Source organism: Pangasianodon hypophthalmus, chromosome 1 (assembly GCF_027358585.1).
Source record: "Pangasianodon hypophthalmus isolate fPanHyp1 chromosome 1, fPanHyp1.pri, whole genome shotgun sequence".
Lineage (NCBI taxonomy): Eukaryota > Metazoa > Chordata > Actinopteri > Siluriformes > Pangasiidae > Pangasianodon > Pangasianodon hypophthalmus.
In genome coordinates, this window is record NC_069710.1 from 13,354,942 (window position 1) to 13,376,655 (window position 21,714).

General features: G+C 38.5%; 1 protein-coding gene across 2 annotated transcripts; it reads left to right on the top strand.

Annotated features, from left to right (window-relative positions):
- Nucleotides 1–1,311: 1,311 nt before the first annotated feature.
- Nucleotides 1,312–21,510, top strand: rb1cc1 (RB1-inducible coiled-coil 1). Of its 2 annotated transcripts, none has more exons than XM_026926288.3 (23): nucleotides 1,312–1,701; nucleotides 5,568–5,699; nucleotides 6,074–6,200; nucleotides 6,593–6,763; nucleotides 6,970–7,172; nucleotides 7,273–7,681; nucleotides 8,446–8,616; nucleotides 8,790–8,974; nucleotides 9,230–9,416; nucleotides 10,196–10,277; nucleotides 10,418–10,482; nucleotides 10,569–10,672; nucleotides 11,494–11,620; nucleotides 11,714–13,596; nucleotides 14,211–14,367; nucleotides 15,554–15,662; nucleotides 15,794–16,076; nucleotides 16,569–16,623; nucleotides 16,719–16,766; nucleotides 18,803–18,861; nucleotides 18,958–19,085; nucleotides 20,244–20,314; nucleotides 20,578–21,510. In XM_026926288.3, exons 2-23 carry the CDS (start codon nucleotides 5,629–5,631, stop codon nucleotides 20,653–20,655), a joined length of 4,773 nt encoding a protein of 1,590 aa, XP_026782089.3. In that variant the 5' UTR covers nucleotides 1,312–1,701; nucleotides 5,568–5,628; the 3' UTR covers nucleotides 20,656–21,510. The 2 variants fall into 2 exon arrangements, with proteins under 2 accessions (XP_026782089.3, XP_026782090.3); XM_026926289.3 differs by lacking the exon at nucleotides 1,312–1,701 and adding an exon at nucleotides 2,340–3,855.
- The last annotated feature ends 204 nt before the right edge of the window (nucleotides 21,511–21,714 follow it).

Below are 21,714 nucleotides of genomic sequence, written 5' to 3' on the forward strand. Positions count from 1 at the left end.
TATACATAAAATTTAACTGAAATGAATTATAATTAGCCCTTTGCAAAGAGCTAAAAAGTGGACATAGACACACACATGAAAACGCAACATTACACAAATTAGTTGAAAACTGAAAAAATATTTTGTAATTTACACATAATCTCCGGATGATTCAACACATTAAACATCAACAGAAATAAGGCATAATTCCAGATAATTAATTTCCCATCACATATCTATTAGACTTCCATTCTAATGATATGGATTTTATTGTTTTAGTGAGAGTCCATTACACATTTAGACTCTTTTTAATACATTTGTGTCACTAGAACCATTAAATCTTCCGTCAAGCGTGTGAATAACACATGCAATAAGCGATACTTTGAGCGTGAACATACAGGGACATTATATAGTTTTATTTAAACATGCCTTTCTTTTTTTTTCATACTGGAGGGAAGAGCAGCGCTGAGTCTCGTCCTCTAATCTCTAACAATTTTGGAGACACTTGTAGTGGGATCTTGGTCCAGTCTTCAGAACATTTTACACTGCTTTATATTTGTGTGTGTGTGTGTGTGTATGGACGTTCTCTTCAATTCAGACAGCTGGTTTTTTGTAGGGTTCAAATTTGGTTACTGGTACTGTCATTGCATAACATTAATTTTGTGTTTCTTTACCATTTCTGTTGATTCAGTACCTCCTGGCACAGGCAACCAGGATTTACGCTGTAAAAAGCGGCAAGTTTTTAATTTTATTTATTTATTTATTTTCTTTTACTTGAGCACATTTTTGGCTGGATACTTCCACTATTTAATTGACTTAAAATTAAAAATTGAAAAAAAAAAAAAAAATAATAATTTTTGGTTTTCACTGTTTTTTGTAAGGAATTTTTGGAAGGAGTCTCCATTCTTAGCACATTGTAACAGTCAGGTAAAGCTGTAACTTTACATCTCAAACGATTTCTGAAACTTTCAGGACAGAGGGGTTTGTGATTTCTCAGGGACAAGCTGACACGCTGTGTTTTTTGTGTTGTTGAAAGATCTTCAAGAGACAGAGAGAAAAAAGAAAGGCTGGTGAGGGAATGACTGTTTAGAGCTGCTATAAAGTAAGTGATAACAAGAACGTCCCTCAACATTAAAGGTAACTGTAAATGAATAAAAAAAAAGTATGACGTGTCATGCTTTAATTAATAAAACCAGGCAAACTGCTGTTGTATCAGAGGAATAAAACACTTCCACCCTGCCCTGTATAACTTTACTGTATGTTCTGGCTAGCTAATGAAGTGGCCTCTGAGTGTACTCAATCCCAGAATGCACTGCGGTACACAATGACGTCAAGGTCGACGACAACAACAAAACAGAGCAGCAGTAACACAGTGGAAGGGTGTTAGCCTGTTTAGTTAGCTTACGGCTGAGAATAGCGTTAATGAGATATACAGAATTCACATTTATGACAAGAAGGGTTGTGGTTGTTATTATTTTTTAGAGTAATATTTATGAACCACGTTTTTAAGGAATAGTGTCAGATTTTAGTTGCACGGCTTTATGCCTGCATGAAGAGCAAAGCCCGTGTGTATTTACTGCTAGGGTATTCTCGGTAGCCTATTAGCCCGGCAGCTAATCCAGCTAGCATAGCATTCTCTATGTGCAGCTAGCATTAGCCTCGGAGTGTTAGCCTCGGAGCGAGCGAGCTTGAACGCGAGGGATGGACATTGACAATTAACAGGTAAAATGTAATTTAATGGATTTAATGGCAACATTAAGCATTTTAGCATGTATGCTGTCTGGGTATTAGCATTAAGACATGTCGGTTGGACCTTATGACATTGTAGGCAAGGTAGGTAGAGTAGAGCTCGTTTTATTGCTGTTTTTATGTTTTTCTTGCTAGAAAAAATACAAGATTAACATCATAATTTCTGTAATGTAAAATGTTTAGGTTCACAATTTTAGACAGGGATTTTGGTGCGTTTCACGTTGACAGGGTCAGTTTTACTTGCTTCTCTCCGAGTCGATTCCGATTCCGAGTCGATTCCGAATCGATTCCTCATAATACACATAATAGACATTTTAGATTCCACAAACGAAAACACAGCACTGGAAAAGAAATCTTTAACTATATTATCTACTGATAATAATAACAATAGTAACAATAAACCTCTTCTCTTGATTCAGGACATTTTTTAAATTGATTTTTTTTTTTTAGCGTTCTCTTCTAACTGATTTATGATGGATTGCACTAATAATTATTATAATTATTATAAACAGTTTTGAGGTTGAAAGCTTTATTTTAGTTTGTGTTGCACCACAAAAATGGCTAAAATCAGCAACTAAAACCTTACACTGGGAATCTTTCTGAATGTCCACTATGACTGATGTGCTTAAATAAATAAATGAACCCCTATTCAGAATCAGAAATTAATAATATTAACAATATGTTTTTCTTCCCTTTTGGTTTGTTAATGTGTTTTGTTAAATGAAATTATTTCTACCTGAAATATAAATCTGAATTTAGCATTGTGGAGCAACACAGTAAAAGTTAATCCTGGCTTACTGTAAATTTTATGATATCTCGAATGCAGTCTGGATTATTTCAAACAGGATTTAAAGTTTCACGCAACTGGATTCATAGATAACGTTTAAATGAATCCAGATTAAAGCTTGATCTTTAACAGTCAGAGCTGCTGTGATTGGCATCAAATTAACAGCAGACTAGTTATAGTGTAATGGTATATTACTAGTTTATTTAACAAACAGTTAATTATTCTCACAAATTGTGAACAAACATGAGCAGAGGAAAAAAATAGTACAGAACTGACTCTATAAGTTATACAGAACTCTCTACAGAACTAATTACACTTTAAATTATACATAAACATGATCTATTAAACGACACAGAGTCGACTCTTTTCTTCAGTGGACTAATTATAGTTTAAGAGTATTTTTTGACTAGTTTATTACTTTAGTACAGTAAAGTCTTTTTACACTATTAACACGGAACTCTAACTAATTACACTTTTAATTGTGCCCGAATATGAGCTGAAAAATCAAATGACACAGAATCGACTCTATTCTTCAGTGGTCTAATTGTAGATTAAGTGTATTTCTTACTAGTTTTTCCAGGAAACAGTTGGTAAATTAAATTATTCTTATACTAGGTATAGAAGTAATACAGAGCTTTAACAGACACTTTAAATTATGGATGAACATGAGAAGAAAAAAAATAAACGACACGGAATCGACTCTCTATTTTTATTTCCTTGCGTCTGGAATCGGAGAGTCGACTCTTTTCTTTCAACCTGGAATCGGAGAGTCGACTCTTTTCTTTCAACCTGGAATCGGAGAGTCGACTCTTTTCTTTCAACCTGGAATCATACAATCGACTCGTTTGGAATCGACTCGTTTTTTTTGGAATCGACTCTGAACCCCAATCTGACAGATGCAGATATTAGCATTGCTAAGTTAGCTAGCAGCATTATCTCGTAACGCGGAGATTAAAGGACATTTTAAGCGTTTACACTTAAAAAAGAAACCAAGCTTAATGACGTAAACAACAGTTAGCACTGTAAAAAACGCATTCTTACTCTAATTTTTGACGTTATATATTTATAGACACATTATTTTAATCCGCGTTGACGAGAAAAGCTTTCAGTTATGAAAGCGCGTGCTAGCTAACTTACTGTTTCAGCCAATAACTGTGCTATTAATGATTACATTTTCAGGACACACACTTTTAGGTTGAGATTGTAAAACAAACTGCGCGGTTTTATACTATGAATTGTTCAAATAGTGTAAAGTAAACAGTTGTCAGCAATCCTAATGATTCACTTTAACGGCGAGGAACAACATGACTCAGCCTGAAATACTCCCTGTTAGGCTCTTGGTTAGTAAACACACACACACACACACACACTCACTCTGTCTCTCTCCCTCTCCCTAAAGCTGTGTTGTATTAAATTGTGTAAAATATTGAATTAGAAAGCATTAAAAGTCGTAGCAGAGTCAATAAAATTTTAAAGCATAGCATAATTTGAGATGAAAGTTTTTTTTTGAGGTAGTTTTTGTGCTGTTTTTGATACCTCAGGTTTTACTCCTCATTACATCATATGAGTAGAGTAAGAATGTAATATGCTATCAGTGAGAAAGTACTGCCGAACCTTGTCTAGATCTGAGGTGAACATAACAGTCAACTTTATTTATAAAGCACATTTTAAACACCACAAGGGCTGCCAGAGTGCTGTGCAGTAGAATTAATAACTCTAATTAATTAATAATTAATAACAAATAATTATACAGGGATAAGCCTGAATAAAATGAACTAACTCAAAGGATTTTACCTGGATGTGATATTAGATATGAAGCCCAAAATGTCTATATATCTATATTATCTATAATATCTGTCATTTTTCAAATAGATTTTGGAATCCACATCAGATTATTTGCTGTTAATAAACATTTTAATGGGATTATTTAGGATTTTTGTAGAACTGATCGCAACATTACTGCAAGCGCTCATAAGGAAAAAAAACCACACAGAACACTATGAAGCAGTGAGGACGCGATGCTGGGGCTGATTTCTTTCTAGCCCAGACTGTAGTCATGTCTGCTGACGACACAGAGTGACACGCCCGCTAGATCTGATCTCCGTCTCTGATTTCGCTGATAAATCCATGATGCGATTGAGAAGGCGCGTGTGGAATTGTCACGGTGTAATGAACGAAAATAAAGTGCAGTATTTACTCTCAGTATTTAAATTTAAAGGCAGATAGACAGCTGCATTTGAGATTTCTAATTCGTAATGTTCTCCTGGGGTCATTATGTGTTTCCTTGGGAGAAAAACCCATAACCCTAGCTGAATTAAATACTGAGACAGGATGATGCAGCCAAAAATCTTCCCTATTCTCAATAATAATTATATGCATTTCCTGATATTCTTAAAAAAAAAAAAAAAAAAAAAAAACCTTCTCTGGTGTAATTACGACTTTTGTACATATACATAAAACACAAAAGGTAGCTTTTGTTAGCTAGTGAATTTGGATTGTAGCACTGTTGTGCGCAGGAGTGACGACTTCTGCCTGTGTATGTGGAATTAAAAGTACACATCGCCACCACGTGGTCTCAGAAGGACATGTCGCTTATACTACAGTGAAGTACCTCATCGGTATCATATAAACTAGATTTTAATAATTCAATTCAATAATTATTTCAATAATTATAATCTGCGTGTAAAAAAAATAAATGAAAATCAAGGTATGTATTGTGTACGTATGTAACCATCCTAAAGACTTTCTAGTGATGAAAAGCGCGAAGTAACATCTTTATCTTGGACTGTTACGAAGCGCTGACACTGGAGACTCCTTCCGTAAATGTTAAATGAACGTCTCCTTACAGAAAACCTGACTATATCAACAAGTTTTGGTAAATAACAGCAGTTTATGATTAGATGTATATTATGTAAAGCTATCAGAATAGTCTGGTCCATGCGCAGGGTCAGATCTGGGTCATTATCTCCTAATAAACTCAGGTGTAAAGGCTGTGTCCTCGGGATGTGATTTTGTAATTAAGGACCCTAAATCGAATTCTTCTCCTTCTCAGGTGAGCATCACAGACTAGATGACGGAGCCAGGTCGCAGGGAAGCTGAGTGGAGAATTCAACATGAAGTTGTACGTGTTCCAGGTCAATAATGGGAGCACGTTGACATTCGACACCGAACTAGCGGTACAAACGTAAGTTGTCTACAGAAATGTTGCCTATTTTAAGGTTTAGAAGTATAATAAAGTAGTGGTACAGATTAGTAGTGTGGGAATTAAATGACATGACCACATCTTATGCTTTAATTTGCTTGGTAAAGTACACAGTAATTAAGGCTGATGTGTCTTGGATGACTTCCTATTATCTAACATTAATAAAAAAAAAAGAAAACAAAATAGTGGATGTTATGGTACTGCGCGTCATTGCTCAAATTAATCAACACCTTTCGAGAAATTAGCGCTGTTGTATAATGCATATTAAACAATTTATTACTGAAGTCTGTGAAATATGTAGGCAAACTGTACTTCTGACTGAAACAGACATTTCTCTCTGCCCGGGTGTGTTGTAGTGTTCTGGACCTCAAACATGCAATCCAGGCTAAGTATAAGATCGCCACTCAGCATCAGGTGCTGGTGGTTAATGGGGGCGAGTGTATGGTGGCCGAGAGGAGAGTGTGTAGCTACAGTGCAGGCACGGTGAGTAACGTGTATGTGTGATGTTGGTAACCATGTAAACCTATAGCACAGGCCGTTTTTGGTATATTAGGGTTTATCTTTATTTAATGCACAAGAGGCAGACGTCTTGTGGTTAAACACGAACATGACTCGGATAACACATTCTTTTCCTTGTGATGTGAGGATAAAGTCTGTGGTGATTCTAGTCAAGTACATCCCTAAACAATTAGGAATTATGTTAGTTATCACTTTTTCCTCCATTTTGTCCATAGTTTAGCTATTGGTCAATGCTTCCTCTGAGACACACGAAAAAAAAGTTTTTTGTGAAATGAACTATAAACAGCAGCATTTTGTTTTGTGGAGTAATTAATAGAAAAGTAACCCCATGCTCTCTTTTTCATCTCGTGTCCCAGGATACGAACCCCATCTTTTTGTTCAACAAAGAGATGATCTTGTGCGACCGCGCGCCCACGATCCCCAAAACCACCTTCTCCATAGAGAATGAGATGGAGATGAAGGTGGAGGAGTCCCTCATGATGCCGGCCGTGTTTCACACTGTCGCCTCGAGGACGCAGCTCGCCGTGGTACTCCTCTCACGCTTTACACGCGTTAATAACAATGCTTATACGTCTGTTAAGCTTTCTGACTAAAGAGTTGATGATATCTTCTGCTGTTTTAACACCACAGCCAAATTATTGTCATAATGAGTCAAAGGGCAGAGGAAGAAATATTTATTCCGGTCATTCATTGTTGATCTGTGCTCATGTTGTATTCTCTTTCTTTTTCCAAGGAAATGTTTGAAGTTGCCAAGAAGCTATGCTCTTTCTGTGAGCGCCTGGTCCACGATGAACACCTTCAGCACCAGGGCTGGGCCGCCATCATGGCCAACCTGGATGACTGCACCACGTCCTATCAGAAGCTGCTCTCGAAATTCGACATCGCGTACACTAATTACCAACAGGATTTTGAAGACATCAAACTGAAGCTAACAAAGTGAGTAGCGCTACAGTGTACACAGCTATGCAAAATGATACCTTTTCCTACCTTAAAAAGTCACACCTTTAACCTTATTTTGTTGCTTGTATACATCCAGGCTCGGAACGGCCGTCTCGGTCATGGCTAAAATCCCTCTGCTGGAGTGCCTGACCCGCCACAGCTACAGAGAAAGCCTGGAGAAATCCTCCTCCCCACATCCCAGAGCAGAGGACGAGCCTGACAACGAAGAAGGAGGCCAAACATCCTCCCAGTCGGCCATCTTGTGCCCTGCGGAGGTCCAGCGGAACCAGAAATCTCCCGTTTCAGGAGATTCCCCGGCTCAGGACAGAGTGAGGAGCAGCAGCAGCGGGCTGCAGGAGGCGATGGAGGAAGAAAAGGAGCAGGAGGGGACAGAAAAAACGGACGCTCCCTCATTTAACGTCACGCTGCTGGACTGGATCAACGTACAGGACCGGCCCAATGATGTCGAGGCTGTAGTGAGGAAGTGCTTCGACTCCATTAACAGAGTAAGAGCGAGATCATTAAAGGAGACAATTGAAGTTCATGTTAGTTTATCAGGAAAGTTACAATCATGATAGACACAATAGCTTTCCATAGATTGTAATTAAAACATGTCCTTAGACCAAATCAACAGTTACACATTTTTAAGTTTATATCAACACCTGTCCAATCAGATTTGAGAATTTAACAGCGCTGTGGTGTGACTATAGTCCTATCTGGACGATGTTAAATGTAAATGAGGTTCTGGGGTCATTTCTTCCTGGTGCTCGTCTGTGGTTTTATTTCCATGCAGATCAGCCATGTTGGTGTTTTTGTCCATCCTCCTCTGAGAAAATTACAGGCCGAATTACATACTTTGTTTCGCCATACTCTGTGTTTGTCTGATAATTTCAGTTTGAATAAACGTGACTTTCAATGCAGATGTCGCCTCATGTTGGAAAAGAAGTGTTTGACTGCTGCCACTTGCTGTATTTAGTGTTGTAGTGCATATCAGTGCCCCTTCCCCAGATATTAAGCTCTAAACGCGAAACCAAAAAAAAAAATGGATGGATGTAAATGTCAGACACTGTGTTCCTCGGAAGATAGTGATTCTGTCCTGAAATGCACCTCCAAATTTCCTTTTGTGGAGATATTGTGGATACTGAGGAGCCATTTTCAGTAGTCCTAGTTACTTCTAGCAGAAGTATATTTGCCTAATGTTACCTGCATAATGTTTATAATAACTTGCATTCGTTGTTGTCTCATGTCAGCATGTGTTCTGCTTTTGTAGCTCGATCCGCGGATTATTCAGCCGTTTCTCGTCGAGTGCCGGGACACTATTACCAAACTGGATAATCAAAACATGAAGGCCATAAAGGGGCTCGAAGACAGATTGTATGCACTCGACCAAATGATTGCCAGCTGCAAAAAGCTAGTGAACGAACAGAAGGAGCTCGCTCAGGTACGGTGTTTATTTTTTTTAATCAGCTTGTTTTGTACGTCTTTATTACATCATTACAGTGCATTTTTCTTAGAGCAGGTAAAATTATTGGGTCTGTTTAGCGCTTCTGAGATGTAGGGCCTTGTATGAATTTTATGTTAGCCATGGTTTTTTTAATATATTTTTTTTAACAGGGATTTTTAGCCAATCAGATGAGGGCTGAAAACCTGAAGGACAATTCAGTGCTGCCGGACCTGTGTCTGAGTCACGCCAATCAGCTGATGATCATGCTGACCAACCACAGGAAGCTGCTGGACATCAAGCAGAAGTGCACGACTGCCAAACAGGAACTGGCCAACAACCTGCAAGTCCGTCTCAAGTAAGGACGGTCATGACTTAGATATTATTAAACATTTTTACTTAACAGATAACGGTAATACTCTCGGTCTGTAGTAACAATCCGTTTCAAGTAGATGTGCTGTCACTGTACATGTAGAGACATCGAAAGGCAACAGAGTGTGTGATTTTAGTGAACTCTTCATACCAGCGTGAGCATCAATGGTCATTTTGCATTGGTTCATTAACCGTAGAGGAGAACAGCTAATCAGCGCATATCATTATGTCTTGCTTATAGATGGTGCTGCTACGTGATGCTGCATGCGGATCAGGATGGCGAGAAGCTACAAGCGCTGCTGCGCCTCCTGACCGAGCTGCTGGAGCGAGTGCGTGTGGTGGAGGCCCTCAGTACCGTCCCGCAGATGTACTGCCTGGCTGTGGTGGAGGTGGTGCGCAGGAAAATGTTTGTTAAACACTACAGAGAGGTGAGGTGATCAGTGACCTGGTAGTACCCCATTAACATATGTTTCAAGGTCACAATTCCTAGCCCTATGTTTTAATATTGGACTGTACACCAGTGCTGTTGAATTCTCGATACTGATTGGCCAGTAGGTGTGGATCCATTTTCTATAACAGTAGTCCTAATATGTTATCGTTTCTATAGCAACGGCTTATTCATAGGGACTGTATAGTGGACGCTTTACATAAACTAAGCCTAATAATAAACGAATCAAAATATGTTCTGTTATTTAACAAATACAGAATGTATAATTGTTGATATGCTGGAATTCGGAGTCTCAGTTGTCAGGGCTTTGCACCATGCTGCGTTTTTGTCTTATTAACTTCCAGGGAACAACTGTGTATAGCTGCTGTAGCATAAGTGAGAACAAGAGCTAACTTGTTCGCGGATGTTCCACAATGTTAAATGTAACTATAAATGGATTAAAAACTACAACTACAACAATCTTTTTTTTTTTTTTTTTTTTTTTTTTTTTTTTATTTTATAAATAAATAAGTTGTTGGCATTGGAGAATTGCTATGGTGTAAAAAGAATAAAATAGTTGGTGGTAATAGAAATTCCATAGCACCAACCCAGCACTGATTATTTTCCCCCTATAACAGCAGTGTTAATATTGTAATTTAGCCCAGATCAACTTTGGTCACAACTAGAATCTACTAAATATCCTTTGTTTCTGTTTATTCATTCTGTATTCATGGCATGTATTCTGAGCAGCAGTGCTTTCTCTGCTTCGTGTTTCCCCAGTGGGCCAGTGCCCTGGTAAAAGATGGGAAAAACCTCTATGAGGCAGAGAAGGCCAAAAGGGAGACGTTTGGCAAGCTGTTCAGTAAGTATGAGCTTACTGTTTGTGTTCTCCACAAATCTGCTGAGCTTCATGTAAATATGGATAAAGAGCACGGAGGTTCTGGAGTCTGCTTGAAGCAATTCTTTACAAAATCCGCCTCCGACTTTTTTTTTTCCTTGTAGGAAAGTCATTCCTCAGAAATCGTTTGTTTCGAGGACTTGACTCATGGCCTCCGTCATCATTTTGCGTAAGTGTTTGAACTTTTGATAATATAGCTCATGATGAATTTTTTTTCTCTGAGCCCTCTTTCACTTGCTCATTTTTTTCTTTTAGACAAGAAAGCCTCGCAAGTTTGACTTTGAGCTTCCGGATATTTCCCTGAACGACCTGCAGTATCTGAAGAGCTGCTGTCCTGCTGAAGTGCAGCCTTTTCTCAGGTAAAATACAAGTACATAAGTGGAAGAAAAATAATTGCTAAGTAAGGAATAAAGCAGTGGAAGATTTTCTGTTATAGGAAAATAATCAGCGGTAGAAGAATGCACCCCAAAACAAAGCCGAGTTATTCTTACCACCCTGAAGTGTTTTATTGCTTGTATATGACAGCAATTTGCCAACTATTGCTTTTTGTAATTTCTTAAAGAACAAAACAGTGTACTAAAGTTCCTGGGCCTCCCAGGATTAATTTCCTGGGCTCAAGTTCATGGGCTCATGTTCCTGGACTTAAGTTCCTCGGCTAAAGTACCAGCCAAATCTTTGCCACGCTGAATGCTGTCTTATCTTTGTGGCACTTTGTTGTATTTTTATATTCTTGCCATACTCCTTGTATATGACAGCAATTTGCCAACTATTACTTTTTAAAATTAATTTAAGAACACAGTGTACGTTTTATCTCGTTATAGTTACAGTTAATGTTGTAGAATGTCCACAAAACATGTTAGGTCCTGTTATTACTTATGTTATAGCAGGTATAAACAGTCATTCTCTCACCAGCCTCTCTTTTTTTCTTTCTTGAAATTAGGAAGACAAAACAAACACAGCTTTGCCATGTTACCAAGAAACCACAAAGTGTAAACTCTGTCCTGAAGACTTTTCCTATGTCAGAAAATCCTGCCATTGTCATTCCCAGGATTAATTGGGCTAAAGATTCTTTAGATTAGTTTTTGGGCTTTAGTTCCTAGTTCTTTGTTTCACTGAACTCTGTCTTATTTTGTTGTATTTTTCTATTTTTGCCATGTTTATAATGTCCATTTTCCTTTAGGGTTCCATCACTATGTGATTTTGAGCCATTAAACCATCATACAGAAGCTCTTCACCAGCTAGTACAAGCAGCTCGGAGTGTAGACGAGATGTCTCAAACCATCACAGACTTACTGAGTGAACTGAAGGTAAAAAAAAAACACTTTTTATGTTTTTGTCATTCCAAATGTCTGGAACATTGGTGTTCTATTATGACAATTTTTGCTCTGTTTTTTTTGAAGGTTTCTGGGAGCCAGAGTGCACAAAGACCTAGCTCGGAAAGCAGAACAGAGACCACGCCCACCTCATCCAAAACTCCGCCCACCCTCAGTATACCGTCTCCACCCACTCAGCCGCTCTCCCTTCCAGCTCCTTTAGAAGATCTGTCCCCTGACAGTATAGACGCCCATACGTTTGACTTTGAAACCATAGGACATCCCAACATGGATCCCGTGCTCCAGCAGGGCTCTCTGGACCTGGACTCTTTAGCCGAGAGCCCTGAGTCAGACTTCATGTCAGCGGTCAATGAGTTTGTCATCGAAGAGAATGTAACATCACCCAATCCCATTAGTGACCCTACAAGTCCTGAGATGATGGTTGAGTCTCTTTACTCCTCAGTCATCAATGCTATAGATAGCAAAAGGATCCAGGACACGACCATGCTCGAGAGAGAGAACTCCAGAATCATGACCCTCAAGGTGACCATAGACAAGTACCGTTCTGCTGCTGAGGAGTCACAGAGCAACATGAGGAAAGTTAAGGATGACCTCTGTCATTTCCAAGGACTTGTTTTGAAAGAGCAGCGGGACTTTGGCTTTGCCTTGAAGAAGATGAGTGCAGAAATTCATAGCATAGTCAACAATATTAGACGATGTCAAGAAGAGGACCTCAGAGAGGCACACCGGAATGAGCTCCAAACGCTGAAAGATGATCACGAAAAGCACATCCTCCGGCTTACTGACGAGTTGGAAGGGAACCACAAGATCGTCCGGGACGTCCAGAGGGCCATGCTCGAACTCGAAGGGCTTGTGGAGAGGAAAGAGAAAGAGCTGGCTCAGATGGATGGTGAGAGGGAGCGCTTGCTGCAGGAGATACGCAACAGCCACCAGCAGGCTGTCCAGGAGTTGGAGAGGATCCTTGCCGAGCGCAGCAAGGCACTTCAAGACGCCCTGCATTCCAGAGACGCCCTTGCCAACCAGCTGGATTGCCTGCAAGTCGAGATCGAGCGGAAGGTACGGCAAGAAATGGAGAACGCAGAGAAGAACCGTCTCCAAGACTTGGAAGCTCGTTTGAAAAAGGAGCACCAAGCACAAATGGAGATCCTGAAACGTGACAACCAGAGCGCTCTAGACACCCTAACCCTTGAGAACCAAGCTAAAATGAAAGAACTCATGGAATCACATTTGACGGAACGAAAGGAGCGCGAGTGCCGCTTTAAGGACTACGAGGCCCGCATCAGTGAGCTCGCTGACGCCCGATGCAAACTTGAAGTGGAAATGGCACTTAAAGAGACTGAAACGGAAGACCTGCGCTTGCAATACGAGGAAGCCAAGAACCAGCAGGAGGAGGCCCTTAAGGCAGAGATGGAGTCACGGACAACGGCCCTCCAAGAGCAAGTCGAGGCACTGAAGCAAGAGCTGCAGAAGAAGAATGAGGAGCATGAGCAAGGCCTCGCCGAGCTGCGCGCTCTCATGCGCCTCGAGAAGGACCACTGCATCTCAGAGCTGGTGGAGCGGCACGATGAGGAGAGCACGCTCCTGCGCCATGAGTTCTCCGCACTCAAGCAGAAGTCTCAGGACGCTGAGAAGGACTGTGAGGAACGCCTGCAGGAGATCCAGCACCAGCTGGAGGACCAGCTCAAAACTTTACGCAAGGAACGGGAGGAGGAGCAGAGGGCTTTCATGGATAAAGAGCGCGAGTTGCAAACCGCCATCAGCGACCTGCAGGCTGTAAACACGCTCCTGTCAGGGCAGCTGGAGCAGGAGCGTCAGGAAGCCCGGAGAACGGTGGAGGAGAAAGAGGCACTGAAAGAAGCCTTATTGCAGAAGGAGGAGGTGGAAGCGAGGCTGTTAGGAAAAATTAAACTACTTGAAACTCAACTTGAGGAAAGACAATCCACAGACAAGTAAGTAAGATAAAACATTTTATAAAACATAAATAAGACATCAGTCATCTAATGTCATTTCTTAAATAAATAAAATTTACTTCAACATGCAAACTTTAGCATGTAATATAAAAGTAGATTTATTTTTAGGGACATCAGCCTGCTGGTTACTGAAGTTGTAAAATTTAGTGTTTTTTGAAAATCCAACTGCAATTGATAGTCCAAGCTTTTTTTTTTTTTTTTCTTTTTTTTTTTTTTGTATTTATATCTTTTTGTTTCATTTTTATCTTTATCATTTATTGTACCTTTCAGTATTTTAAGTTTGCCGACATTCTGCTGCATTCATTCATTTATTTATTTTTTATTATTATTATTATTTAATTTTTTTTTTTTTTTTTTTTTTTTTTTTTTTTTTTTTTTTTTTTTTTTTTTTTTGGAGAGAGGGCTTATATCATCCAATATTGCAAGTTTGCTGAAGTTCTGCTGCATCCTATAAATCTAACTCCACAGTCATGCGTGAATGAAGCATAATTTCTAGGAAAAATGCAGGCTAATTTTATTCTAATTTGAGTTGAGCTCTTCGTACTCAACCTTTACACGGATTAAAAACCACTAACCTGACTGTGATGTTGCAGAGGAGCTGAGGCTGGGGAAAGAGAAGCTGTGGACGTCGCATTGCAGCAGAGGTTGGATGAAGAAAGAGCGTCTCTCCTGGGCAAGTTGGAGCTGCTGGAGAAGAAGAAGAACGAGGAGCTGCAGAACCTGAAGACCTCACTGATCGCTGAGCAGCAGGTAGGAGACTCTGGAGACGTATCCATGCATGCAACAGTTTTCTCTCTACATTTCTATACTCTCTTAGCTGAGAGATACTGGAGATCTTGTATGTCAGCGTAAGAACAAATCGTCTTTACAAACGTTTATTTATTAAAGAACGACAAATCTATACAATGAATACAAAGTGCATTTAATGTTGTGGAATGTCCACTAAACAAGTTATTTCCTGTTCTCACTTAGTTATCGCAGCTATAAACAGTCGTTCCCTCACTAGCCTCTTGTTTTTCTCTCCTGTGAAGTTAATAAGACAAAATAAACAGTGTCTAACAGAAAACGTCACCGTGTCAGCAATTACACACATGATTAGGCATTTCAGGAGCAGGTGGAAGCGCACACATCTCCACCGTGAACGTGATACTGTTCCATTAAAAGTGCATTAGGTAAGATTAGTCACTAATAGTTAAGTAGGTGTATCTGACATTTTGAATTTTTTTTTTACTTCTTGAGCCAACCCGTCCATTCCATGTTCACAAAGCTCCGCCCCCAGGATCTTTGAAGGCCTGTAGAGTGTCTATAAAATAACTGACAGGAGGCCCATCCAAACACAAACAATTATTGTTTTCTCAGCCATTTATTACACTTGTGCTGAGGCACAAGTAAGAAATTTTTTAAATAATTACTATTGCACCATTTAAAATAAAAAAAAGAAGAAATGAAACAACAATTTCTTGCATTCTTCCACAATGTCTAAAATATTTCCAACTAAATTACTTTCTTTACTGTCTGCCTCACTGTTTTTCCTCGCTGCCCGACTACTCGACATCCCTGCAGTGCCACTAGTGAATGAATTACTCGGCTATTCTTTGTAAGCCCAGTAACGTCTTTCCTTTTTAAATATTGCAGAATGGTAACACTGTCTCCCCAAGTCTCTTCTATTTTATTTATACTTCTGCTGTGTTAAATGTTTGCCTGCTGGATTACATGGCGCCCTTACATTTGCATCAGTCTTTCTGCCTTTACTCTAAACCAATTAAATAATTGATTGCACACGGTGCACATCTGGCTACAAGTCGGTCTAACACACCTGATTCAGCCTTTTAATCAGGGACATGAAACATTCAATACATGAAAGATTCAATACATGGTTTTCGTCATCTTGCTCACTAAGTAAGCACTAAAAATCAACTTTTTTTTTTTTCTACAGACCAATTTCAATACTGTACTGACACGGGAGAAGTTAAAGAAGGAGCAGATCATCAATGAGCTAAGTGAGAAGCTGAAGAAGGTGACGCTACAGCAGGAGAAGGATAAGAGTAAGTTTCTGAATAACAGCACTTCAGCTTTATTCCCAGTACTACATCTTGTTAGAGAAATATGACTCCAGAATCCGCTGGAATAATCATAATAATGTTTGTGGAGTGATCAGCTTGTTTTTCTCCTTCAGGCCTGATCGAGACTCTCTCTGAGGACCGCGCCACCATCCTGCAGGAGAAAAAACACCTAGAGGAGGAGCTCAACCGCCTCCGGAGCTCCACCCTCGTCTCCTCTGCTTTCTTTGTGCCCAATCCCATCACCGTTGCCGTGGAGACGCCCGGAGCGTGTGGGCCCGCCCCCGCCGAAGTCCCCATCCTGCCTGCGCTGGATTCGGAGAGGCTGGTGTCTGTGGCCACGCTGCGAGACGATGACAGAGTGGACTCTGCCGTCGAAGCGAGCATGATGACTGTCCAGTAAGCGTCTGTTTTATAATACAAAATTCACACAATAATAAACTCGTCATGGTGCAGAAATGAGCATTTGGGTGTAGGACGGTAAAGAGGGTGACACAGATTAGGTGAGAGATATTTCCAGAGAGCATCGTGGCTTTCTTTGGCCAGACTGTGGAGCATCAAATCAGAGAGATCAGATACAGCAAGAGAGAGCAGTAAGTTTAGTTTCTAAACCATTGAAATATGCGAGGGCTTTCACTTATCCAACATTTACACACACTGATGCAGAACAAAACGACCGTTCCAAGAGAGTCTGATTGCAGTGTGAAAGTTATTTGTCTCTGAATCGACTCACCTGTCACCTGACTCCTAAACTGAGCTGTGAAACGCAAACTGAGCCAAAGCACAAAGGTTTGGCCTGGCAAATTTAAAAAAAAAAAGGAGAGAGAGAGAGAAAATGAATTTAAAGATATTTTAAAACAGCGTGACGAATTGCTGTTTGATTTCTCCTAGTGATAACGCGTTGATGCTGTCAGAGGAGAAGCAGCGGATACTGATGTTGGAAAGAGTGAGTAGATCTTCTCAACACTTCTAATTTACACTACTTTAAGATGGATAAAGATAACTGATGGCATTATTTTATTTTGCATGGTTCTCTCACAGACCTTACACATGAAAGAAGAGGAGAACAAGAGGCTGAGCCAAAGACTGGTGTGTGTTCTATGGTAGCTTTTAATAAAGCCTCACTTCATGATACCCTTTTTGTTTCAAATCAGATAGAAGTGTTTATTAAAATGGCACCAGGAATGTCATACAGCTGAATTATCTAGACTGATACGTTACAAGCATTACGTAACACAAGATCAACATGTGAACAAATCCATTGATACGGAGAGGCGCGGTAATTTATGCATCGTTGAATTAGAGGACTGGCGTTGTGCAGGTGGCGAACAGCACATTATCAGCCGTTAATTAAAATACAAGTCTCTTTAACATGATTGAATTGGCTGTCCCGCAGGACTGATCCTGCACACAGGGTTAATCTTTATTTGTTTATTTTTCTTTTATTTTGTATGAAAAGCCTAACAGATAGCCATAGAGAGAGCAGGACCCAGAGGAATGTTCTGTCTGAATGAGCAGTTAATTTGCTTCAGAGTACCAGCTCAACTTAATTTGATCTACGCTTGCTCATAAACACCACTAGGTGGCACTACAACCAAATTAAAAGGTGCCCTGACTTTCACTGCCTGCTTTATAGTATTTAAATCCACGGTATACTGTATGTCTGCCATTTTATCATTTTCAATTTTAAAATACAACAGGGTTAGTCAAAGATCAGGGGGGAAAAATCATAATCTCAAAAATTAAATGACAAAAAAAAAATAAATTAAATATTTATGCCTATGCATTTTTTGTTTGTTTTTGTTTTGTTTTTTGCTTGTTTTTTGGCTCTCAAGGACACAAAAAAGTTTTTTTTCCATGCTAGTATGAGGCAATTGGCAAATAGTGAAAGTGACTGAGCGCTTGTGCACGCAAATTGCCGGTTAGCCAGTTGGAGGAGCAAAAGAAAATTTTACGGTGTCAAGAAGGACAACAGAGACTAAAATAGCGTGTTCCAAATAAGGAACAGAGAGGCAAAGCTCAAAAAAAAGCAAAAAACCAAACCCAAAATAGAAAAAACAACTCACTTTGCATTCTCAGATATACAGTATGTCATACAGAATCCGAAAATTAAGCATTGCTGGTGGAATGGCGATATAATTTATAGTGGTGGAACAACATAAGAGGCTTTTTTGTTTGTTTGTTTGTTTTTAAATATTACTTTACTAACCAAGATGTCTGTTAGTTTTGCACCGTGGCTGCATCTCACCCAAAATGGTTTCCTTAAATACACTCCTAAATGTCTTCATTACTTTGTTAAGCCGTGTAAAATATTTTGATTTGCACAAATGCTACCTAATTGTGCTCAGTGCTCCGTGGTATTTCTTCAGTGTAATGCGTAATTTCATACCACACCTCTTTCAAATTCTCGATTCTGAGTGGCCGGAGGGTGTTGATTGATTGATTTTTCTGTAACAAGGCAAATCACAGGTTTATATTAAAGCACTCCTTCTGCTGCGTTATCATTTCTATAGTAACAAAAGTGCCCGTCTACATAATCCATTAATAAACAGATGAAAATACATGTTATTGAACGAAGAAAAATGTGCAGTTGTTGATATGGTGGTGCTTTCTGGAAGGAAGGAGTCTCCAGTGTCAGCGCTTTGTACAAGTCCGTAACTTTTTCCGGACATCTTCAGGACAAAGTGGTTTCTTGGTAACGTTAAAAAGCTGTGTTTTTATAGCTCCTATAACGTGAGCGATAACTTGTTTCGTGTATGTTCCACATAACGTAACTACAATCAGATAAAAAGTCCAACGTCTATATCTTATAATAAATAATTAAATTGGTGAATTGCTGTAGTTTAAGAGGAATAAACGCTTTGGGAAGGGCTGTTACAGGAAAACTTTGCCGGATGCATCACACCTCCCTGTTTTTTGTTTTCCACGATGTAAAAAACACTGAGATATTTATTGGACATTACCAAAGGACTGAAGGAAGTTTATGTCAGATATTTACAGACAGAGTTAAATTTAGATAAATAAGAGGAAAAAATGTGTGATTTTTGTTCAGGGTTTGTTCAGGGATTAGCATGTTTAGAGAAAGTGGTGTATTAATGTTGTAAATGATCTCATATTCTGTTTAGATGTCGCAGAGCATGTCCTCTGTGTCCTCAAGGCATTCGGAGAAGATCGCCATTCGAGAGTAAGTCTTATCTTTTTTTTTTTTTTTTTTAACCTGGACTTCTCTTATTTATTTATTTTTTTTAATTCCGTCTTTTTTTTTTTTTTTTCTTCGCAGTTTTCAGGTTGGCGATTTGGTCCTCATAATCCTGGATGAGCGGCACGATAATTATGTGCTGTTCACGGTCGGCCCCACTCTCTACTTCCTGCACTCAGAATCTCTCGCTGCGCTGGACCTCAAGCCGGGTCTGCACACACACACACACACACACACACACACACACACACACACACACACACACACACGCACGCATGACTGTGGTGCAGTTTGTACACTCTGGAGTCAAAAGCATTAATAATAAAGCATGTTAGAACGGTCAGATTGATTTAAAATAACTTCAGACATTTTAATATTTAATTTTTATAACAAACAGTTTAATATTTATTTTAGAACGTCTCTACCCCATCCAGAACAAAATCAGCACTATGCAGTTGTATTGAATTACCTGTAGATGGATGTAATAAAATTTAAGCAAAAACGATTCATGATCCACATAAAAACCTTCACCTCGTCAGGAATCGTTTTTAATACAGTTTATATGTTATACAAAATGGCTTCCTGTTCACTACACATGCTTACTACTTAACATATAATATAATGCTGTTAAATGGAGAACCTGTGAAGTCAACAATATGCCCAGTAGAGTGACTCCAACAAGAGTTTGTTTGTTTAACTAATTACAGCTACTAGCAGTTGTTTTTTCCTTTTGTTTAAAAAAAAAAAATTAGAAAATTGACATGGAATATAATTTATGCCATAAATAGCATACCTGATGGAAATTGAATAATTGAATATTGACACTTGAATAAATGCAACCAAGTAATTTAGATTTTTTTTTAAAGTGCTATAAATAAATAAATAACACAGGAACATAATAATTTGTGAGAGACCCTGGTATTGGCCCAGGGTTTCCTGCAGTAACTGGTGGCAATGGAGCCCTAAGGCTGGTTGCCTCTGCCATGAGGTTACGACTTGACCAGAGATGGATTATATGAAACAATCCAAATCAACAGACAGCATGAAATCATTCTTTTCTAACGGTCACTTCCATCTAAACTCTACTGAAAACCCTTGTTACTGCTGTTATTCTGTCCAGTAATTTTAAAATAATGTCAATGATTTAAAACAATTATAAATACAAATATAAGAATTTTTAAAAACAATAAATATTGAAAAAAAAAGAACAAAATAAGATGCATATATACACACTGGTGTGTGTATGTGTCTATATATATATGATTCTTTTAAAAATATTTATATTAATTCTATTTTTTATATATTATTTTTAGATTTATATACATCACACACAACTGTTCAAATAATATACATGTTTTTTGTTGCAGCAACTGGAGCTACGAGGCGACCGTGGGTGCTGGGGAAGGTCATGGAGAAAGAATATTGCCAGGCAAAAAAGGTGAAACCATTAAAAATGTATTTTTTATAACTTGATTCTGACATACTGGAAGTACAAATCAAATACATGCACATTTCTTTTAGAAAGTTGTTAAACTTAAATTGCACCTTAAGCATAAGTACTATCATTAACAACAATTATGCCTGTTTAATTGTAATTGTGTGTGTGTCTGTGTGTGTCTGTGTGTGTCTGTGTGTGTCTGTGTGTGTCTGTGTGTGTCTGTGTGTGTCTGTGTGTGGGTGGCCTTTTTCCCCCCTCTCTAGGCCCAAAACCGCTTCAAAGTTCCTTTGGGCACCAAATTCTACCGCGTAAAAGCCGTGCCATGGAATAAGAAGGTGTAAAATTGTAAAAAAACAAACAAACAAAAAAAACTAGAATGTTTATATTGCTCTTTTCTTTGTTTTGTTTTGTTTTGTTTTTTGGCAGACATCTTATGAGCATCACTCAGAATTGTTTCATCACGGAAAGACAAACCATTATCACTATTTCTTTATTTAATTTTCTGTGGCAAAACATTTTATGATGATGATGATTATTTTTTTTACCTCTGTTTATTCAGAGGTTTGTAAATGTGGACCAAAATATTATGACTTGAATAGGGCAAGTCTGTAAAATGAACAAAAAAAATCTATTTGGAGGATATATATTAGTTCATTATAATTATTAATATTATTATTAATTTTATTTTGTTCACTTGTGGGAAGAGAACATTATGAAAAGTATCACTATGAAATAACATACGCAAGGTTTTAAAACTATACATTTATTGTAAATGTTTGAGCGAATGTTCATGGCATGCATATACATATATTTTCTTTAACTCTGGATGTGTCGTAATTGGATATGTAGGTTTTAAAAAATGTCACACAACGACGCAGTACCCCTTTCAAGCTTTTTGCGATCTTTAAAAAAAAAAAAAAAAAAAAAAATTAAATAATGCACTTTGCGTCGATCCAAAAGGGAAGCAGTTGTGCTGGCGGGAAAACGAGCGCAAAAATGAAAATAATTAGCAGCACATATCTTCCCACTGTTAGAGAACGTCAACGTGTAGAAATGAAATACTTCCTGTTCGTTGATGTGTGTTATTCTTGGATTAAATCATGACATTGTATATTATTCATCAAATTGCACAAGTTAAGAAAAAAATGACTGTATTGTAAAAGAGTTTTCAAACAATAAAGGTTTGATCCCACCTACTATGAGTAGCTGGTTAGTAAAAAATAAATTACAGATTTGTTGCATAAACTACTGACCTTGGGTATGGAAAAAAAAAAATGTTGATTATAATACATGTATTAGTACAATCTGATAAGATTGCAAGGTTAGAAATGAATGTTAGAAAAGAATGTTAGAAATGACTCCACAGATATTCTCTTCACTTATAACATAATAAAATGAAG